Source organism: Hippocampus comes, unplaced genomic scaffold (assembly GCF_001891065.2).
Source record: "Hippocampus comes isolate QL1 unplaced genomic scaffold, H_comes_QL1_v1.1 scaffold242, whole genome shotgun sequence".
Lineage (NCBI taxonomy): Eukaryota > Metazoa > Chordata > Actinopteri > Syngnathiformes > Syngnathidae > Hippocampus > Hippocampus comes.
This window is the reverse complement of record NW_017805385.1, coordinates 2,561,907-2,584,155: the sequence shown is the minus strand read 5'-3', so window position 1 is coordinate 2,584,155 and position 22,249 is coordinate 2,561,907. Positions and strand designations below refer to the sequence as shown.

The 22,249-nt window shown below is 46.8% G+C and overlaps 1 protein-coding gene across 3 annotated transcripts; it reads right to left on the bottom strand.

The window, feature by feature from the left end:
• Window positions 1–464: 464 nt before the first annotated feature.
• Window positions 465–21,047, bottom strand: LOC109517631 (poly(rC)-binding protein 3). Of its 3 annotated transcripts, XM_019872910.1 has the most exons (16): window positions 20,736–21,045; window positions 11,415–11,478; window positions 11,269–11,328; window positions 10,295–10,439; window positions 9,824–10,002; window positions 8,089–8,112; window positions 7,981–8,013; window positions 6,721–6,837; window positions 6,256–6,387; window positions 5,841–5,969; window positions 5,340–5,414; window positions 4,697–4,738; window positions 3,342–3,420; window positions 2,188–2,240; window positions 1,619–1,788; window positions 465–1,033 (listed from the first exon to the last, which is right to left on the bottom strand). In XM_019872910.1, exons 5-16 carry the CDS (start codon window positions 9,896–9,898, stop codon window positions 997–999), a joined length of 966 nt encoding a protein of 321 aa, XP_019728469.1. In that variant the 5' UTR covers window positions 9,899–10,002; window positions 10,295–10,439; window positions 11,269–11,328; window positions 11,415–11,478; window positions 20,736–21,045; the 3' UTR covers window positions 465–996. The 3 variants fall into 3 exon arrangements, with proteins under 3 accessions (XP_019728469.1, XP_019728470.1, XP_019728468.1); XM_019872911.1 differs by lacking the exons at window positions 11,269–11,328; window positions 11,415–11,478 and having other exon boundaries at window positions 3,342–3,417; window positions 20,736–21,047; XM_019872909.1 differs by lacking the exons at window positions 11,269–11,328; window positions 11,415–11,478.
• Between the last annotated feature and the right edge of the window lie 1,202 nt (window positions 21,048–22,249).

The following is a 22,249-nucleotide window of genomic DNA, read 5'->3' as shown; positions in this document are numbered from 1 at the left end:
AGGCAACGGAGCTCTCCGCAAACTGGTCACACCGATTCAAATATCGAGACCTCCTGCGTAACATTTCGCCACATCCTCGTCTGTCAGATGTTCGATGTGAGATGGAAACAAAACCGCAACGGGTCTCAGGGGCACATCTGGCAAGCATCGGACGCCCAGAACTTTGGCTAGATGGGAGGTGAAATGGGAATTGGGCACTTGGACCCGCCGTGTCAATCCAGCCTCGGGGATTTTGAAAAAGCAATCAAAGGGCATCCACTGGGGTGCAAAACACAGAGCCAATCGAAACGCTTGCTACGGTCTTGCATAGAAGTCTGGCGTCACCTGCGGTTGAAAATTCGCGAATGGCTTGTCAAATACGAACACCTGAAAATGTACAAAAAATCCTTTTCGGCGGCAATTCCATCTCTTGACAGCGGATGGAATTCTCTCTATGTTGGAGAGTAGAGAGAGCAGTTGCCTTTTTTTTTTTTTTTTGTCACGTCAGAAACGCGACTCGGTGTTTTGTGTTCTTGGCTGAACGAAATGGCTCTTGTTGACGCGCGCTGAGATTTCTGTCTGCGCTGCAGCATTTTGTCGGTGTCACGAAACCCCTCCTGTTGTGTCGCGAGGCAAAGCGACCTCTTGAGAAAGTGCACAACTAGAACACAATAACCATTCAATATTAAAAATCTGCAGCTACACACAATAAAATCGTTTTTGAATGCAAAGCCAGAAAGGAAAAGACTGAATGAAAGCTCTCAAACTGCAAATGGCTCTTCGTGTACGTAAAGTGAACGGAAAGAAGAAAAAAAGGTGAAGTCCAAGGCAAAACGGATCATGGCCGTGAATCTTCTCATCTTCAAGTCACGATAGAAAGAAAGATGAGTTGAGTCGAGCGGCATCGACAGCAAACGTTGACATCACTCACTGGAAATATCAAGACGAGCTAATACAGAGGAGCCGATCAACAAGTGCATCTCAAGGAGAATCATGGGATGGCAAGATGGGCGGAAATTAGAGTGTGGCCATTCCGGTGACTTCCGATGTCAACCTAGAAGAGCACAAAAGAAATTGGAAAAAAAGAAAACATAAAACAAGTGCGACGGAAGGAAAAAGGTGTGCAGTGGAGGAGAAAAGAATGACACTGCAGCTCGTTCTGTGCTTCCTTCGTTCTTCCCTCCCCTCCCGTCGTATTCATTTCTCAAAAGAGCAATCGTGTCACTGGGTCAAATTGACCCGCAGTCATTTGGATTACCCAAAGGCGTCAACGCGCATTTTTGTCGCGGTTTCCCTCGAAGGGCCGTCGTGACTCGGAACCCGTTTCCACTTGCGATCGCCCGATCTGATCGCTTTTGCGCGACAAGTTGATGGAGAGCTTGTTTTGAAATCAGAAGCCAGTTAATTGTTTGGTCAAGTGTCTTTCGGTTTATTTTAACATTTTACTGGCCGCGCCAAGAAAAAAGAAAATCGCATCTATGAACTAAAATATGCGATCCCTTAAAACATTGTCATTGTGTGACAAATCAAATGATGTCATACCGTGAGCCGTTTTTAATTTGCTTGATTAGGTTCCGAAAAGAATCACTCGGTGTCTTCGCGGTTTGTTCAAACGGGCCCGAGCGAGTGTCGCAGTTACCTGGCGTTGATGAGATACTGGGCCAGGCTGATGTTTGCCGGCGTCCCGCTGATGGTGATCTGGCGCTCGGACGAGCCTTCCGTGGCATTTGCGATTTTGATCTGAGCCCCCGACATCTGTCGGATCTCGTTGATTTTGGTTCCTTGACGCCCGATGATGCAGCCTATGAGCTGGAACGACAAGCGGGTGGGAGAAATTGAAAATACTTTCTTCCATTTTAGGCTCCATGGCTGATTTGTGAAGACATCACAGGAACGAGTCTCAAGTGACCATTTGAAAAATTCATTTTGGGGCCTGAATGAGACGGGATGTTAAGTGCAGAGCCGGATCTATACCGTGAGATAGAGGGCTGGTGGCCACCCCAAAAACTCCAAATTTGATGAAATTAACTGGACAATACAAACAATTTAGAACTGCTGTCTCGACTGACTTTAACGTGTTTCTAAAAATGTCCCTTTCATCCTTCCGTTTTTCCGCAGGCGGCTCTCAAACCAAAAAGTTTGCACAGCCCCACCGTAAGTGCAAAAGGAACACCCGTGGATTAGCGAATACATTTGGAGCTTCCTCACATCATTAGGAATGGTGAGCTCATGGGTGCTGGCCGCTGGACTGGCATCCAAACCTGAAGAGATCAAACACAACAACGACAAAAATACAAGAAATGGTTGAAAATGTCAACTTCCTGTTTGGGTTTACAGGCATTACTGAACATTTGGATAACATGCTTGTAGCCTGACGAGTAACCAAGGTCACGTTGCTCGGGCCGCAAACCAGGGGAGGAAGTTGCTCCTGGCCTGCAACTTACTTGCTTGATGATGTCACTGTTGTCGTGGCAACGCTTCACTTGCTGAAAGCCTGAATGGAGGCTGGCGCCGTTTGCTTAATTTGCCATCATAATGACTTTTTCATCAAAAACAATTTGGTTCTCTGGAGTGCCTGCAAGCATTCGGTGTTTCATGAAATAAGCCCCTTTTCGTTATCTATTTCCTAAAATGCGACTGTGAGCCAACGTTTCAAAGTGACGCCCAATCCTGATTGAGCGCATCAAACTGCCATCCCGGCACGTGGACAAGGATTTGTCGCTCTCACGCTCTTTTCTCAGATAGAATTGCACAGGTGTGGCCACCTCGGCAACATCTTGGATGCACATACCGCGGGTCAAAAGTTTCCCACATTTTTGCAACGTATAAATTGGCGCCATGTGTGCGGCAGCGTGTTAGGGTGCCGTCGACAAATTTGCTCAATGTCGCGACAGTCAATGTTTGACAGAAAATTCAACCGTCAGGGCAGTCAGAAAACATTTGTTCATGATCAAATGGGTCTGAACACAGCAGCAGCTCCAGCAAGCGCCACAAGACCGCCGCTGCACGCTGTTTAGCAATTCATCACGAAAGCACCGACCGTTTGGCACGTATCAATTTGTATGCATTATGCCTCACTTTTGAACCCTAAACTGATCCAGTGTGCGATTAAACCATCATCCTATATGGCGAACGAAAGACGCTCAAGTGTTTTCAAGGATGGACGCATCGCCTTTGCCGATGACGCGGCGATATTAAGCGGCGATCTCGCAGGCCTAATCGCTTTGGAAACCAAAAAAAAAATAAATACAGAGAGCAAGTCGCGCTGAAATGAAAAGGAAAGGAGAAAAGGTGGGAGGTGAGAGAAGGGGAAGGATGCGGCCAGAGCAGGCCGCGTGGACGAGGGTCTCGTGGGTACGTACCGGGGAAAGCGGGGGTGGTCTGTCCGAGAGGGGTAAAGGGGGTTTGCTGCATAGCCAGCTGGTGGAGCTTGGTCAGCTGCTGAAGGGTTAGGAGGGAAAGTACAACTAACAGGTTACTCTTTACACCAAGAGAATGTAGTCAACTCAAGAAGTAGAGATGGTGAGGATAGGTGGGAACACAACCAAGATGGTGGAGGGAGGGGGGGGGAAGAAAAATAAACATGAGGAGGACAGAGAAGGGAGGACGAGGCTGCTTTTGGCCACGAAGCTCTCAACAACCCATTGATTTCTGATTTGCGTGCAACTCGGGTTGATAACTGCATTCACCGTACACATGTTCATCCATGACAAAAACCCAGGAACGGTCGTGAGGATTTAGTTTTCCCCGTTTCATTATTGGAGTAAGAGATCCACGCACGGGTCCGGGTTATCGTTCTGGTGCGGCAGTGGGAAGGCGTGTGTGTCACGTCTTGGCGGGAAGAGAAAAGATGTATGTGCATTGAAAAGATGTAAATAAGTTCATATTTGATCATAATTAAGTTGGTTTAGTATTGACTATTTCGTAGTGCAAACTGTTCGAACTTTAGGATGAAAAAAAAAGTCAGAATAAGACCTCTCGTTTTTGTTGATCGTTTTGCTTCTTAGTAATGTAAGAGCATCTTCATTTAACAGTAGATCTTTGGCGAATATTTCTCATCTGTCAAATAAATTCGAGTTGCAGTTGATTCAAAATAGCTCACAGACAGCTGTGAATGGACTCCAAACACTTGAGCCTTGGAAGACGTTTGTCTTTTTACCAAAACACACACATCCGGGTATCCATTTTTTTTGCATTTTGTTGCCTGTGAGGACAAGAAAACTTCATAAAGGCAAGAAAAGTAAGCGGCGCGTGCAGAGTTGTCTTTCCTGGTTCGCTGGCTGTCTCGCCGCAGATAATCTACGTGTCGTGAGGACAGCACGGTGTGCTTTCAATTCAGATTCTCCCTCCTGACAGACTTTTAAAGGGGCAAAGAGGATGTCAAGTGTGCTCTTGAGCGATTGGACCTTCAAGCGCATCTATCAGCGCCCAACTCAGAATTAGTCAACCTAACGCTCGCTCGCGAGCTCTTGAGATGGTCTCGCAACAAGGGTAGCTGATGGCGGATTAGGACCGGGCCGCGATATGATACGATGGAAATGAAGGGCTTGCACTTTTCTTACGGTGGCCGCACTTTTGTTTTCTGAGAGGATTGAATCAGGTCTTCAACTGACTTTCAAGAATGTCAGAGATGAGGTGTCACTTTTTTTTTGATCCCACATCCTCAATCTTTCGGATTATTTCACGATTTTATTCTAGGAAGAGAATCAAAACTCACATCTGGGTGTGGAATGGCATACTGTCCCTGAATCGTGTAGGCCTGTGGGGAAGAGTGAAAAGAGATGTCGTTAATTGAGGCCGTGGGAAAAAGAAGACATGCAAGTGAATCGGAAATGGAACTGACTGATTTCTTTTATTTTTTTCATGTATTTGTAATTTGCATTCGTATTACATCCCAGTCAAAGAAGCACTGAACTGGACTACGGGCTCTTGGAACCTTTGTATTTATTGTCATTATTCAAATTTTTGCCCGTACTTGGAGGGGTCTCAAAGGAAACCGGCAACATTTTCAACAACCGAGATGAAATTCGGCTGACAGGCCCGTCACAACGGGACACCTGAATAAAGTCTCAAGGAGCCAACCATGCGGAAAGTTTCACAGGAAGTCAGCCATTTTGGTTTGCAGCAGCAAATGGCAGGGCAAAGGCAATTGGTCCAAATCTCCCCCAATCTGAAGCACGGATCCAAACTGACACTTTGTTTTGTTTTGGTCGCCTTTGCCAACAAATGGCAGAGGATGTCCTGATCAGTTTGGGGATTCACCCTTCAAAATGGGGTCAATGTTGTGCTGGCATGTAAAAAATAAAATTGTTTCATGATCTTGGGATGAAGCAATCCATTTCAACGAGTTGGACTCTTACCTGGCCCCCTGAAAAAATGACAGGGGTGGAAGCAGGCTTTGGGCGATAAGGAATCGTGGCACCTTTGGGCGGCGACTAGAGGAGAGCGAGAACGACAGTGAGAGGCTTGACCAAATCTCCAAGTGAGAGGAAAGTTTTACGTGCTTGTGTCACATCAAAGCATCCTAAAAACTTTCCCGGGTTTGAATCGCCGCAAAACTAGCGGCCGACTCTCAACCACCCATGGGAATTACATCACGCTACTGCAGTGGCCGAACGCGGCGCCCTGCGCAAGAGGACTGTCGGGTTCGGCCGCATCCCGACTGTGGGCTTACTAAATGACGCGGCCAAGGTGCGAGTGAACTCTCGAGCAGTGCGGCCCCTTTTAATGAGCGACCAACCAATTTTGCTCGATCCAAAATTTTCATCTTAGAAGGTGTCACAAAAGTAACAGCCATTACTGGATGGACATTGCAAATTTCTCCATTGTGAGACAATAAAGGTTTTCTTCGCTTCTCTTACCTCCAGCATGACGACACATATCTGTTTGACACACTGGATGATGGCTTCCGGAGTCCCGGAGATTGTCACAGCGCGCTCTGTGGAGTTGGGGAGCATGTCCCCCGCCACCTGAACCTGAGCCCCTGTGGACTAGAGATGCCAGAGGGCCTTTTTAATGTTGACAAACACCACACAAAAGGTGTCCGCTGCCGAATTCCATCTCACGTTAGGGAAAAAGAAATGCGCCGTGGCGATTTATTGTTGCTCGCTGACCGGCGGCAAAGTGCTCCCAAGTCGTTTTGATCAAATGCTGCTCATGCTGTTATGCTTTGAGAGCCCACAGAAATGCACACAGCAGGGGGGGGGGGGGGGGGGGGGGAGTCGGACTTCTGCTACTTCCTAATAAGTGTCATATTGCACAGAAAGATTCTCCCACCTCTCTCATTTCTTTGATTTTGGAACCTCCTTTTCCGATGAGGGAGCCGCACTGGCTGGCCGGCACGACGAGCCGTAAGGTGACGGGAGGCTTGCTGGTTGCCGGGCTGTTGCTCATGGAATTGATGATATCCTGGAAACAACAATGGACATTTTCACACCTTGTCTTCAGGTGGCAATTTCAAGTTGGTGTTTCTTCTCATTTTCTTCTCGGGCGTACCAAACATTCACCACAATGTGATTACAAGTGGACCGGACCAGTTGTACTTGGGGACTAATGAGCTTGAAATGACAGCTGACTTTTTGTCATCGTCGATGCACAGCAGGCATTCATTGTCACAAGGTGGCACAGCATTTGACAAAATATGAAGTGGACTTACATTGCTCCTGAAAACGGGGCTTCCAGCCTGGATGAGCTGATCGACAGCGGGTGTCAAGTGTCTTGTTTGAGCCACGACACACTTACCTCCTCAAATTTGTAGGCAATCATGGCAAAAGCCTTGAAGATTGTGTCCGTTGGTCCGGTGATGGTGACGATCCTCTCCGGGCAGTTGCCTTCGGAGATGTTGATTCGCGCGCCACTCTGGAAAAAAAAAAACAGCGCATTGCATCATGCCACTTCCGTCCATCAAGCGCAGCGGCACTGATAAAACGGTCAGACATATTATCCCAAAAAATGAATGAGGAGCTCTGAGACGGGGCCATTACAAGATTTGAAAAGAAATCAAAGCATCTTCAAAAGAACTCTAAAATGAGTCAGTGAAGGGATGCCAGAGTAGGATTGATGTGAGCGACGGCATTGTGGACCAACTGGATCAACTTGATGGAGGATTGGCTGACTCCAAAGTCAATTGCATGGGATGTGACGAAGGCATGAATTATTGTTTCAAATTGCTCTTGAGAGAGGAGAGGCTTGACTTGAGCCAGCCGCTTGAGTTGAAAGGAGCTGGATTTAACAACGGCACCATGAAATATAGCCACCTAGCGATTATGCTAATACCTTGTTAACGTTAAGCTAAGCTAAAACACTTTTTTTTTTTTTTTTTTTAACACACACAATTAACGCACAACATTTTAATGGGCACTATACCGCCCGGGTTTGTGTTGCATGTGCAATGAAGAGTGGACTGTGCTGTTCTCGCTGTGCTGGGCTTGGCCTCTAAGGGGCAGTGTCATGCACACATGCAGATCAATGGAACGCAAACACACACAGTTGTGAAAAGACCAGAAGAAGAAAATGGTGATTGGACTGCATTTATGTAGCTTGTTTTTCACAGAGTTGGAAACATATCTGTGTGGAAATCTTCGCTTTCTGAAGTCATTTGAGAAACACAAAAGAGTAAAAAATAAAAATAAAAAAATCCAAAAGTGTGATTAATTTAATGTTATGGCAAAATGCAATTTTAGTCAGCGGGGGCAGGTGCCTGATGTTATTTTTCCCATGTTCATGGTACTTTAATTGCATCTTTTAAATTGAATCCATTAAATTTGCACTCTGATCGGTGTGCAGGACGCTTTGCTGAATTAAAAAAAAACAAACATATTTTACAGTTAATCTTAGTGGGCATTTATACACTTTATATCCTGGAGGTGCAAATGACAGTCATTTGGTAGAATGGCCCCTAAAACATTTGCGCACGACTGCATGAGGGGAACAATTTGTGAATACGTTTTGTCCATGACTAAATGACGAGAAATGGAAATGTGACACCATACCCAAACTCACCTCTTCGCGCATTTTTTTCACCGTTTCTCCTTTCTGGTTGAAATAAAGCAACAAAGTCATGATATGCGTCAAAGGTCCGGGATGTATGGAGGGCGTGAAGGAACGTACCTTTCCAATTATGCTTCCCACTTCCTAAAATAAAAACACACAAAACGAGAAAGTGTTTCACCTCAAACGTGTCAGCACAAATGGATTTTGAAGCATTTTCTTCCTTTGCCGCAGTGGTCGCACAGGGGACGCTGAAGGTCCACCGGCCATTTGCACGCAATTGCTCTCCATGAGCTCCGGGTGGCGCGGTGGGGAAAGGGCAGCTCGGTGAAGAAGCGGAGAAGCGGCTCTGGCTGCGTGTCAACACACTGGCGCTTTGCGAAGTCACCGCAAAGCTTAGTGGATTTCCAATGTCACTTGAAAGCCGCAGGCCGCCAAGCTCCCCGAGTCGATATTAATATTCATAAATTAGCCATCAGGCTCCTTTTAAAGTTGCCAAACTACAAGTCCTTGACTTTCCTTTTTGCCCTTTTTTTTTCAAAACGATTCAGGATTGACAAAGTTGGTTTCAGTGTAAAGTTCAGTTGGCGCAGAGAATGTGAGGGTTCATGTTTGTCTGCCTGTATGTGATTGACTGGCGCTCGACCTGCTGCTACTGTCACGAGCTCCTCGTGACCTTGCACGGGAGGAGCAAGAAATGGAGAGATCGAAAGATGGCTTGACGGCTCAACGGATGGATCTCAGCACAACCAACTTCAGCCCTTGGCCAAAGCCGCAGCGGAATGCAGAGCACGCTTCCGACACGGCGCGTTTGACAAACAAGCATTTCCACTCAGATCGACTCTTCTATTTGAACTGTTATCACTTTGGAAGGCGGCAGGAAACGAAAGAGACAGCCGCGCTCGGTGAATGATTGAGCTTAGTCCAGTGACAATTTGTCGGAAGATGAACGAGTAACATCCTCAATGTAATCCGCTGGACTCGACGGCGCAGCAGGGGTGGAAAGACCAATATTTTTGCTCATCCATCAGCCTCAGCCGGACGAGCGTTAGCGGAATTTACTCTGGGCTACTGGGCCAGTTCATTAACGGGCCAGTTAAAAAAAAAAGTTTTTCATCCCCGTGGACCTCACACTGATACGCACTGGCAAAACCATCATTAAAAAAATCCCCCGAAACGCTTCTTTCAATCTGGCAATTTCCAAGTACATGTTTGCGTAAAATAGACTATAAACTATTTTTAACATAAATCCCAAAGAGGGCATTTATACAGCCCAAAAATGTCATTTTGGGGTGGGGGGGGGCTCTTAATTTCCATCATCTATCTTTAATCTGGAATGGAAAGTGATTAGCGTGTTTTTGGGGGGGGGGGGCTAATAATGAATCGCAAATCCTGCTTTTAGTCTTAATACATGAAAAGTGACTCTCGTCTGTCTGCTCAAGAACAAGACGCCAAGGCGGAGGCGTGAAGTGGACTGCGGACATTTTACACCCGACCGCCACCTTTGAGACTCCGTGCGCGGCCGCCTGCTGCTTCTTTCTTCCCTCCGTTTGCCCACCCGTCGGCGTCAGCCGACGTATGCATATCGAGCACCTCATTTGCATGTAGGAAGCTGTCAAGACTTTCTCCTGGCTCGACTTTTTGCAACATCGAACGGTCTGACCTCACGGTAAAGACAATAAACTCCACGGTAAACCCTCAAATGCAAAATTGACGACACAAACGAGAGGCTGGCCATGGCTGATGAAAGCATTTTCACTCGTAGTAGCAGCACTTCATCCACCCATCAAATAGCGGGAAGATCTGCAATGTGGCGCGCGCGCCAAAGAAAGTACTAAACGGGGTGTTTGCTTACTTTTCCGTGCATGAGGAGGCGGATGGTGAGGGTGACGTTGAGGCCGCCCTCTGACTGGACTTGGTTCGACTCCATGGCGAGACCGGATGACGATGCTGGAATCGGGGCGGGTGCAGGGGAGGAGTGGGAGGCTCCTCAAAAGGAAATATAATATGATGGGATGCCAGCCAGCTCGCCACCTGCCAAACATCGCACGGGGGACAAACATTTGGAAGCAAATTAGGTCACTTTCGCATCCTCTCCGACAATTCAAACTTTTGATGGATGGGGCCAGTGAAAATCCTTCACAGATAATGAGTTCCCTTTTGTATTCTCGCGACAGATTTTCATTTATTCATACGTATTTTCTCTTCCTTTATTTATAAGAGACCTTGGTCCGAAAAGCTCAAACTCAAGAGGACAGCTGCGTGCGGCGTGTTGCACACGGTCACTTTGTTGCACAAAGGATCTAAAACCAACGCCGCTACTCACCGGATGTTCTGAAGGTGATGTTTTCCGAGGTCATAAAGGACAGAAGAGGAGAGGCAACCGAATATCACTCCGACGACGATTGGTCCATCAGCCGGCGGTTTTCTTCTTCTCAAGTCGATGAGCAGCCCATGTTGACGCCCGTCACCTGAAAACACACAGCGATCATCGTATACGAGCGAGTACACTCGCAACCCGCCGCGTCCAATTCCAAACGTTTTGCTTTGCTTGACTTTCATTGTTTTTCCCTCGTTATCTGCTGCATTGAAATGAATTTGCGAGCAAAACAACAATTTCGCATCGCTCCTGTTCTTCGGCAGATTTAATAGATCACTGGCGAGCCCCACGTGGATTTTAGGATTCTGCAGATTAGGCCTTTCAGAACATCACCCCCGTATTAACTGCAGATCAATACACCCAGCGCTCTCGGGCCTTTTTTTACTTGTCCTGCCCTCTTGACCACATGAAGAAAAGGGAACCATCAGCTGCTCTACCTCCTACAATTGGTGCCCTTGTCCGATCCGGCTTCTTTCATTTTAGGCAGCTGGCAAAAGTCAAGACCTTCCTTTTTCTCAAGAGCACTTTGCAATTTATGCTTTCGTCACATCCTGGCCGAATGACTGTTTCAGCACTTGATTCTGGAGTCAGCCAATCGTCCATCATTCTGTTCAGGCATCCCTTCACTGGCTACTTTTTGGAGTTCTGAAGATTTTCTGTTTGTTTTCAAATCTTCAAATGGCCTGGCCCCACCTTACCCATCTCCCTCTCTCTAGACATCGGAGTTCCAGGTGAGTTTCTTGGATTCTCCGGAGTCGTTGCATATTCTCCTCATATTTGGGTGGATTTTTTCTCCTGGCAATCTGAAGCTTCCTCCCGCATTTCCAGAATGCATATTAGCTACTTTAGAGACTCTAAACTGTCCATAGCTATAAATGTGGTTTAGGTTTTCCCAAATCACCGTTGTCCCCAGCACTTACTTGAGAGTGCTTTCCCACCGGGAAATTATCCAATGGGGGCAAAAATGGAAGAGGAGATATCTGAGAGAGAGGAGGAAAAAAGGATAATTGTTCAGGTTATAGTCATGCTCACTGTGTTATTGTTCTTATTAATGATGCTTTCTTACATTGTGAAGGTGAGTTCTGCAGACAACAACAGCCCCGAGGACAGTGGGAGGGGGGGTGGCGATTCTGTGAACGAGACAGAGCACTTTGGATGAAATTGTGCTTTGTAGCGCCATCTGCCGCCCACTTTGAAGTTACACGTACAGTAGTGTCGAATGTCCACATTGCACGGCTGCTGCGGCATCCTCTCAACACGGAAGCCTTTTGCATTTTGCAGCAGCAGCTTGCTGCCCTCTTTTGGCCTTTTAACAAAAACGCAACTTTTACTTCCCCCCCCCCCCTCACCGTGACGTAATTAAGTCATACTGTACGTCGTGTATTGTCACATGGAGAAAAAATATGACAATGACAAATGTCAAGAGCGACAACAAACATCAATAATGTGACTAACATTCTAGCCCCTTTTACCTTGAAAAACATTTTTTTTAACAATAAAAATGACTCCAAAGAACATCTATACATGGCATCATATTCTTTGTATGTTCCCATTAAATTAGGAAATCAAATACATTTAGAGATGTTTTATGTTATGTGTTGTGTTTATTATTTTACTTTATGTTAACTGTTTTGTTAAGCGCTTTGTTACAGCTGCCGCTATATAAATTAGCATGTATTGTATTGTATGTTAATTTTCTTTCCTCTCATCGAGCAATAATTCTTTTGAAGTCTTTTTGACCTTGGGGCTTATTTGATAATCCAAATGTGGCATAAACAGGAAAATATTCCCAAAATATTGTCCATGTATTGCTATTATGTTAATTGTCTACGGAGGAACAAAATGTTTTTTTTTTTATTAAATGGGTCAATTTGACCTGCAACATAATAACAGTGTCAAGTCAGAAGTAAGCATTGAAGCGCCTTTCTCCTGGTCCACCGTGACCTTTTCCTCCAAAAGCAGAAGACAGTCGGCGAATAATGAGAATAATCTTTGCCCCCCCCCCCCACGAAGATAATCCTCAGAAGCAGCAATCTGATTTGCCCTCAGTTTTTGCGCCGCAGCAGAGGAGTGGTTTGCATGCAGAGGTCCCTCTGGGCCAAAAAAGTCTCTTATCACGCAGCGGGAAAGTCAATGGAAAGGGCCCCCGCTGCGGTGCCATCACAATTTTAATATTTAATGACGAAAAAGGCTAATGCTCCTTCTCCTTAGCGTGGCTCTTATGCTCTCATTAAATATCCTGACAGTATCTTCACCTCAGATTTCGTCTCCTTGAAGCTCTTGCCCCCTTCACGCACACCCCCCAATCCAAACACATACATTCTCGTGAAAAGCGCAAAACTTGCAAAACAATGTTGTTACCAGATCCCAGTTAGCCGATAATCAGCCTAGCTTCTTCTTCTATTCTGCCATCTTGGATGCCCTGTGGCAACACACTGCCTCTCACAGGTCAGTCTCGGTACTGTGACACACAGTACAAGAAAACCCAGTGCGTGCCGATTCCTTCGTCATCATCTGTGGGGTGCTCACATGAAAAATTTTTTAAAATGTATTGACCCCAACTTGACATTTTTGTTTTTTGTGCTATCAGCGCCTCCTCACCACACATGAAATTGGCTAACTGCCACGAAATCGCCTCTGGCACTGCTAATATTCACGACATCGACCATCGCTCTATCATACTTCATTTTACGGGTTAAGTGCATTGTACTTATATTGCGCGTATTATTTGAAAAGAGTGTAAAAAAAAAAAAGAGAATGTCGCAAATTTGTGATCATTTGACAGTTAATCGTCGAAGCTCAAGTGCAATGTTCTTGCAAAGTGCAACTGGCTGATTTCGTGGATTGCATCGGGCATCTTGAAAGCAACGCCCACGATAAAAGAGGGATTGCTGTATTTAGGAAAAAAATTCACGCCGTGCAGAAAGCCTGCCACGCGAGACAGGGAAGTATGTGCGCACACAGCAGTACATTCACACCAAGCCGAAGCTGAGAGCGGGCAAGCAAATGGGCAGAAGAACTGCTTGTCGTCGACCAACCGCATCCCAAAGAAGCCACGCAGCAGTTCACGGTCATTTTCCGCTCACAAAGGCCACTCGCTGGAGCTTAGCCGCAGTCATCAAAGCCGAGCGAACGGCGCCCGCTCGAATTCTAACCCTGGGCGCAGCACAGAGGGCATCGCTCAAGTCGGGCTTGTGGCCTAAGAGTCTGTCTGCTTTGAAGTCATTCGGAGTGAAGAGATTGATTGCGTACAAGATGACTGGGCCTTGTCGCTGATGATGAGGCATTAGTCATGCTGTATTTAATGTGCATCAGCTTTCCACATTGCTGGCTTTGAAGGACTTTTTTTTTTTTGGCTTTCAAAGTCACAACCGCCTCCCAAGTCAACTCAAAATTCAATAAAAGATGATCAAAGCCTGACCTAGACAACGTTCAAACTGCAGTGGATTTTTTTTTTTTTTAATCTATGGAACCTACCCTCAATGTACAGTATATTGCAGCTCGCCACATACTCTGTTGCAGACCAAGATTCTCCTAGATGGCGCCAAAGTTCTCTCTAAGAAGAAGTACTCGTTGGTACTGCTTGGCCATGAGACCAAAGTCTCTGTATGTCCTCCATTTTAACACCGATCTCCTTTCTGCGACCCTTTGATTAGCGCCATGCATCTACGCCGGCCGGGGCCGTGCCTGCGCTCGTGTGTCTTGCGCGTCAGCGTAGCTGCGACAAAGCAATTGGCCAGGCTTCAACCGTAGATGGAATTGCCAGTTATATATCTTGATGCCGGACACATTTATGCCCGGGAGTAGGCTGGCTCGTTGTGCCGGCTCATCGCAGCTAGCGGCTAACGCTCAAGAGCGAGTGGGCGTCCGGGATTGCGTTTCCGCTGCGCCCGTCTGCTGAGAAATCATACACGGTAGCTGGGGATTGGGTCTTAACCGCGGTGCAAACATGATGCTCAGCACTCATGCTTGTCCCGCAGCACATGATTGCAAACTATCTCTTAAATAAAGATACGCAAGGTAAGGGTTGTTTAAAAAAATTCCTCATAATATCAATTAAACATAATGAAGATGAAGAGAAAAGAAAAAGTTGGCTATTTTCACAGACATGACACATGCAAAGATCCGCACAGTAACCGACACTTGCATGAAGCATCGCGCATGAAGTGCTGCAACCGCAAGTGAAAATGCTCTTCTTGTCTACTATGGTTACTCGTATTTTTTTTGTTTCTACCGCCGTATCTCATTGCGCCCGGAAAAGCTGCTTACATTGTTCAACCCGGTTGCCTGGGTAACGAAAGCTGTACTCCGCTGCGGGATGAATTGTTGCTTATTTTAAGGAGACAGCCCCCCCCCGGCCCCCCCACCCCACCAAACGGTTTCGGCAGGCGTATGAAGTTGACTCTGAATTTTGATCTTTGTGCTAATGTGACGAAAGCATGAACAGAGGCGTTTCTAAGATAACCTGCAGACTGTTTCCAATTGATAACATTTCTCCCTTCGAGCGTTAATGTACCGCAAATTTGTCGAAAAAAAAATGAAGAGGACAGCCTTTCGGTTTTCAGAAAATGGCACAAAGTCATGATGGGTTTCAGTGTGCATGTGCGTGCGTGTGTCAGGGGAAACCTAATATCCCCTTTCGACTAAGCAGCATTTGACATCCTCACACCTTCAGTAAAGAGACGACTCGGCTTTGAAGTCTCAGTCTTAAAACCCCTTAATCCCAAAGACGGGGGGGAACATGAGCAACCTCCAACATGCAAATGTTTTATTTTGACAGGATGGACTCAGGTTATAGACGACGCGATCCAAACCACGGCCCGTGGACCACTTGCGGCCCGCCATCCATTTTTCTGCAACCCAACCAAAGAAAACCCCAAAAAAATTCTGTCGGCGGCCCTCAAACAAAAGTTTGGACACCCCTGTTGTAGCCCTTTGCGACTTTTGGGGCGGCATGGCTCAGTGGTAGAGTGGTCGTTTCACCAGATCGAAGTGTCCGCGAGCAAGAGAGCGAACCCCCAGTCGCTCCTGATGCTGCGTCATCGGTCGGCGAATGACCTCACAGTGCTGAAGTACCCGAGGTAGGAAAGCAAGTCACCGAAACTGACTCCATTTTATTTTGTCAAGTTATATTTTGGTTGTATTTCCATACGCTTTTTGTCTCAATGCATGAAAAACAACGTTGACATTAGCATGTTGACTTAGCCCTCGGCAAGAGTTCTAGTTTTTCACGCGGCCACTGTGCAAAATTGATCGGCCACCCCTGGCCTTGGGTCCCCGCACGGTTCTGCCTTAGCTCACGACACATTTGATAAAGTGGACAATGGCACCGTGTAGAAAAGCAAAATTCCAGAGTAGGGCGCAAAGCTGCAGTGTTGCACGGCAAGGTCCCGTGCAATACCTCGCTGGCAGCTCTGACACAGTTTCTGCCTCTTCAATTAATCATGTGCAACGGCTGGTGGCTAAAAAAAAAAAAAAAAAAAAAAAAAAGCTTCTCCTTTGCCAAGAACAACAGAAGAGATCAGAGCTAGCAGGTGGAGAAGAACCATGCAAGAAAACGGTACGATGAGAAGTCACTCTGCTTTTTCTGCCTGATTTTGGGCCAATCCCGTCATTCAAGCAGCGCTCCTAATCGCACAAGATTTCTTAAACGCACCCCAGAGCCACGTCTCTGAAATTTTTAGTGATTAATGAATTAGGCGGCGCACACGAGGGATGGAGGGAGGCTAATGGGATTTTAAGCTCCCCTTCGCTGACTACACAGCAGAGGCGGCTCCGAGCGCGTTTTTCTCAAGCTCCCCAAGTACACATGCGGCTTTTTATGACGTCTGCTTAAGCACACGCGGCTGCACTCTTGCTGACTTAGCGGCTAAAAATAAGAGGGCGATTTTTTTTTTTTTTCTGTTCAGCGATTCATGACGTGTCTTTGGCCGGCGAGATGGGACGATGATCAGGAAAAATATAGAAACTTGTGTATTTTGCTCGTCCATGACAACAAAATACTAGCACTAAAATAATGCTGTGATGCCGACCTTGTATAGGCTTGTCGTGGTGAAAAAGGAACTGAGCCAAGCAAACTGAAAGGAGCATTGACGCTATCAAGGGTTCGGCGACACATACGGTTTGACTCAATTCTAAACTGGGACTTCACCGAGATGTGTGAAAAGGTGGAGCGACCTCAACGTCGTCGGCGACGTCACCGTTGCACGACAGCGAGCCTCGTTCCCGTCTGGACAAAGAAAGCGACCGTTGCACGCGCCGCTGCACCGTGCGAGCGGCCGGAACGGCTGGCTTGGTGGCTCGCTTTCTAGAGGACCTGCTGGGGCCAATCTGTTGTACAGGCGCCGCTCGCCTCCGCAACCTGGCCGGCGTGCTGAGAGGACTCCCAAACACATGGACAAAAGAAGGGGTCCAGCTTGAAAATCAACCGGAAATGATGAGCATTTACGACAATGAACGTTTCGACGGTATGCCGGCGCTGTTTAGTGACTGGCTGATGTGTCAGATGCGCTTCCACTAGATGGCAGAGGGCCTCATTAAATTGTGTTTTGGGGTCTGCTGGAGCTGCCCGTCTTTGCCTGGAACCAGAACTAAACACGCGGGGGACTTTTCGACACGAATGGGTTTTGTTTGCCGCATTCGCGAGGACACGTTTCAATCACACGAGCGCGACTTATGCGTCGCTCGCCTTGTGGTTGTCAGGATGTCCGGAAAGACCCGGACAGGAACGGACTTTACAAATAAAATGGATGACAAAAACTTTGAGTGACAAAAAAAATGGCGCAAGGCCATCAAAAAGTACAACTAATGACGCCGGTTCCAATAGACCAGGATAAAACGTGAGGGACCAAAAACGCTTGCAAGAGGCAAGAAATAGATCAACGAAAATAGCTTGTCTCAAAAGGACAAGAGGACCCAAAAAACGGAATCGAGGTTAATAATAGAAACCAAAACACTACTTACATGACGAAAAAAAAACTACCAAACGTGACAAGAAAACTACGGAGCAAAAACACGTAGCGTCTCGAGAAATGCACTTGGGAACAAAGTCGTGAGCAAGGCGGATTATCCGACACGGGGTTGCCGGTTTGGCAGTCCTTAAGTAGTGAGCTGATCATGATGCAAGACAGGTGCGCCTCTGGAGGGAACGCTCACCGAGCTGGAACTCAGAAACAAAAACAAACAGAACGTGACGGTGGTCTCGGACAACACCACTCTGGCTACTGTTCTGAAAGTCCATCAAAGAAGTTGAACGCAAGGCTGGGCGGATTACGTCGAAATTAAGCCCCGGACGGCACCGTCTGAATCACTGTGTCACTGATCCCCCGTCTCTGCTTTGCCAGACAACAGGTTTGCCTTGTGCGAGCTGTCACCGGGCTCGCCGCTCTTTGAAAGACAGAATGAACGAGAAAGCGAGAGGAACGGCGAGGAAGCGGAGATGGCGCTCATCACTCGAGTGCCGTGGCTTAGCCTAAGAGGCTTGAAGAATCAGTATGTTAAGCTGGCAGGGTGTACGCGCACTCACCTACCGCGCGCTTACAAACTCCCGGCCGCTTTTTAATCAAGTGAAAATGCAGAGAGGCAGCGGCGGGTGCCAAGAGCCGACATTTTCAATATCTTTTTTTTTTTTTTTTCTGACATCACCAGACATGATTTCACTGTCAGCAGCTAACAGACACACGCACGCACGTCATTCCCAGTTTTGTTTACGAGTGAATCATCGCTTTTGGCTCATGGATTTTTTTTTGGGGACGACTTAGACGAACAATTTGTATGATTAACAATACGCCTGCTGTTGGGGTGTTACTACTGCCTGGTCATCAATTTAAAAGCAAGTCTTAAACCTCACGTTTCAAGCAAGTCCCAACCGGTGTTGATTTTGACAATAAATGACGCATTTTTTTTCACGATAGTGTTTCGACGACAATTCATGAAAGTTTTAGTCATAATTCAGTCGCCTGATTGTATTTTAGTTTTAGTCCATGAAAACAGAGCAATTTCAGTCAACGAAACTCATAATAAACAGAGGCGATGTTTTCCCTCAGCATACATTGAAATTTATACAGAAAAGTAGGACACCTATTTGTCAGTGTAGTTGAATACTCAAGACCCACACTTAACACTGCGTCTTTATCTATATTTGTTTCGAGGAAAAATGTTAGAACGACAATGTGATGCTACTTGAAAATTAGCGATTAGTTTTCAACTAAATATACAATAAACGTGCATAATTACCTCGGATTAATTTCAACGAAGGTAACCGTGTTTGAGCCTTATCACTGGTACCAACCTGGTCAGTTTGGGCCATTGGCGGAATAAAAATAGTAAACGTGCGTACTCAATTCCAGCACAATTTGTGGAGTGCAGCGTTCGGATGTATTTTTTTGTTACACTGGTGCCCGTAATATGCGTCAGTGATTCTACCGCGGAACACGCTTGTGCAGCTCTTTGATCTTGTCTTGGAACCAACAATAACATTGACTTGTCACTTTACCACTGGAGTCATTTCCACGCGCCAGCGTGTATTAGCGCGTATAAAAATAGCACTCACACGGGGGTCAACCGGCTGCCCTATTTATGAGCACACTTAACCAGCCGAGGGAAGCAATAGGGGGGAAAGATTCAACCTTGTCCAGTTTCAACCACTTCTTTCTCCTCTTTGGCTAATATGCGCACCTTCGTAGGACACGTCAACACAGTCGCAATGGCCAGGCATTGATCCACCAACTACTTTGTGCAAAATTTTCACCTAACATAGCCAAAGAATCCATGTAAATACCTACACTGCATTTGTGTAAAGAAGCGCAAAATAATTGTCACAATTGTTTAGGGTGTTTGTGGAGAAGTGGGGGTGCAGGCCGAGGTCTACTTTCATTTCACACGCTGACAACACACGTGTGCATATGTGATCTGTTTTCATTCATTTTGTTCCAGTCAGTTCCTTCCAACATCACATCTCATCTGCTCTCATTGTGCAGTGCGCGTGTGGCACAAATTGAAAAGACAGTGCAAAACTGTCTCAATGAGGCAAACCACACTCGTTGTCTGTGCTTACACACACACACACATATACATGTAACACGGTGGATTTCGAGTGCACCAAAATGCATAAGCACGAGAGTGCAAATGTGTCAACTCAAAATCTCTTTTTGGTGGAGATTTTTGGTACATTCTTCAAAGCTTAGTTGTGTTAAGTAAGTGCATTCGAGAATCTGTCAAATAGCAGCTGCTGATTACGGTTCGAGTGGCGGGCTGTGGGAAAAACAGAGTCGCTATGTGAAACGAAGTGACCTTTGGATCATTTAGAGTCGTCGGTTCACCTGAAATGACATTCGGTAAAAGAAGATGCCGGCAGTTTACAGTACGGTCGACCCTGCGTGCTTACGAAATGTGTCCGGGAGTGCTCGGATTGGAACTCCCCAACCAAAGGAAATCACCAACGAGACTGGATGCTGCTTATATTCCCAAAGGATATTTCCACAGATGGGGTGTTGTTTCAAATTTGGTAGGTGGGGTGGGGGGGGTGGGGGGGGGTTGATACAACATGTCTACTTTCGTACTAAAAAATCCTTTTCCCGAGTTGTTGACATGTGGTGAGCTCCAAATGTTCGACAGAATGGTGTTCAAGCTCTGTGAAGGCAAGGCGGTATTGATGTCTCAACCACTTAAGCAGAATCTATCTCGCTAACACACACACACACACACACACACACACACGCACACACACACACACATTTCCTGGTCAAGTACAGGATGTGCGGATGGAGGACTAAGCAGTTTTCCCCTCGGCGATTGCCAGGAATGCTTGATGGGCCGTGCCGACTTCCCTTTCCCGTGATTCAATCAAGCTCGTCAATGTCTTGTTAAGTCATCGCACTTGCTGCAATGTCATGCTTTCTCCACTCCGTGGATGTGCTTCTGTCCTGAGCCCGGCATTTGGGGAGGAAGTGACCGCTGGGCCGAGGGGGGTGGGGGGGTAAAGCATGCATGGGGAGGAGGGGGGGGGCTGGCCTGTCAGCATCTATAAATAGCCTTCACCAACTACCTCTGAAGCATAACAAATCCATTTTCTTGCATTTTCTTGCGGAAAGAACACGCTGTCTTTGTTCACCTGCGTTCCCGGATAATAATCAAAGACGGACTGCTTTGCCCGGAAGCGACCAGATCAGACAAACAGATTGCAAAGTAGAGAAAGGAGCGGTGAAAGAAGAATCGCCCGCAACCCGGTCTCTGTTTTGGAAAGTACCACCGGTACTAGAGGCACAATTCGAAATGGAGGCACCAAGTTGACACCAGACAGCAAAGGCAACTTGGCGAAACTTCATTCATCCACTTTGGGGGATGCAAAGATTGAAAAGAGTTGTTGGAATAAAAAGCAGGATCTTACCTTGCCTAAAGTGTCAGTTTGTGGGAAAGAAGTGAGGAACGTCAAAGGGTCCTGGGGCGGTCCAGGCGGCAGGAGGGGCGGGAGGGGGACGCGGGGGTTTGCCGGTCTGGCCTCGAAGCGGCTCCGCGCCAGGGGAAGAAGGATGGGGGTGACGAGGAGCGGGGAGACGGAGGGGGAGAAGACGCGGCAGTCGCTTCTCTTTCCTTTTCTCTCTTTCTCTCCCTCTTGCGCTTGATCTCCGCGCTCAGAGTCGCTCACATCACAGGCACCGACAAGATTCTTTACATTTACGCACGCAGTCACGGGGGGAGGATGGGGTGAGTTCCCCCTCCCTCTCACCTCCAGGCAGCCAATGGGAGCTGGCACAGAGTTGTCCCTCACGTAGCCAATGAGAGCCGGCGCAGCCGGCGCCTTGCCCCGGCCGCTCCAGCGCGATAGCTCGCTCGCATCCAGATGGAAAACCGTCGGCGTGATGGACGGGGTCACGCGCGGTTCCCCTTCAAGCATTGATCACTGAGCGTAATCATTTTGAACAACGGTTCTCAAAGTGGGGTCCTCGGGGGTCCGTGGGCCACAAAGTCCTTTGCAATAACTTACGACTGTCTTATTAGGATTACAGTATTTTGTTTTCATAAGTGCAAGCCAAAATAATAACTGCTCCTGAATTAATCTTTGTGCCGATGAAAAGCCCTGATTCAATTGCGACGGATCATCGAATAAATCTGACCTCACCGCGTGAATTCTGAAAAGCCAAGTTAGAGAAAGTCACTTTTTCAAGAGCAAAAGGCATTATTTCATCAAACTGTGCGTATATGTGGCACGGCCTCGTTTTATGTTCAAATGACTTTTGTCACTCCAGTACAATGTGAGTGAAAGCAATTTATTTATTTATTTGTGTTTGTATCTATTTATTTATTTGTTTGTTTGTATGAAACATTCCACTAGCTACTGCGACACATACCGTTTGTGCCATACAGTCTGTTTTGTGTATTTTGACTGACAAAAAAAATGTCAGAGATTTTATTTTAAGGTTCAACAGTAATAAGAAAGAAGTTTGCTCTTTTGCTCCATGTACAGCACTTTGGAGAACAAAGAGACCTGGAAAGTCAAGTCAAGCCAGCTTGATTGTCAAATATGCTGTACGTGCAACATAAAGCAAAGATGAAATTTCTTTCCACAGTGCAACCACAGGAGAGAGAGGAGCCGCTGCGGGTACCCGCGCCGCCAGAAAGCTTCCAAACTCACGAGCAGTCAATGATAGCCTGATATTAAGAGCAATGCAAATAAATGGTCAATATTCTCGTCAGGGGACTCCGGAAGCCTTTCGTGCAGTTTGGCTTCAATATCTTCTTCTTCTGTGTCTAAAGCTCCGTTTTTTTTTTTTTTCACTAATTGGCCCCGATACTCGTACACAAAGCATGAAAAAGCAAAGCGCGCATGGCAGAGCTAGTCGCCCCCTGCCATCATTTGCCGCCGGCCTCTCGTTTAGCAAAGTGCTGCCAAGAGATGTCGCG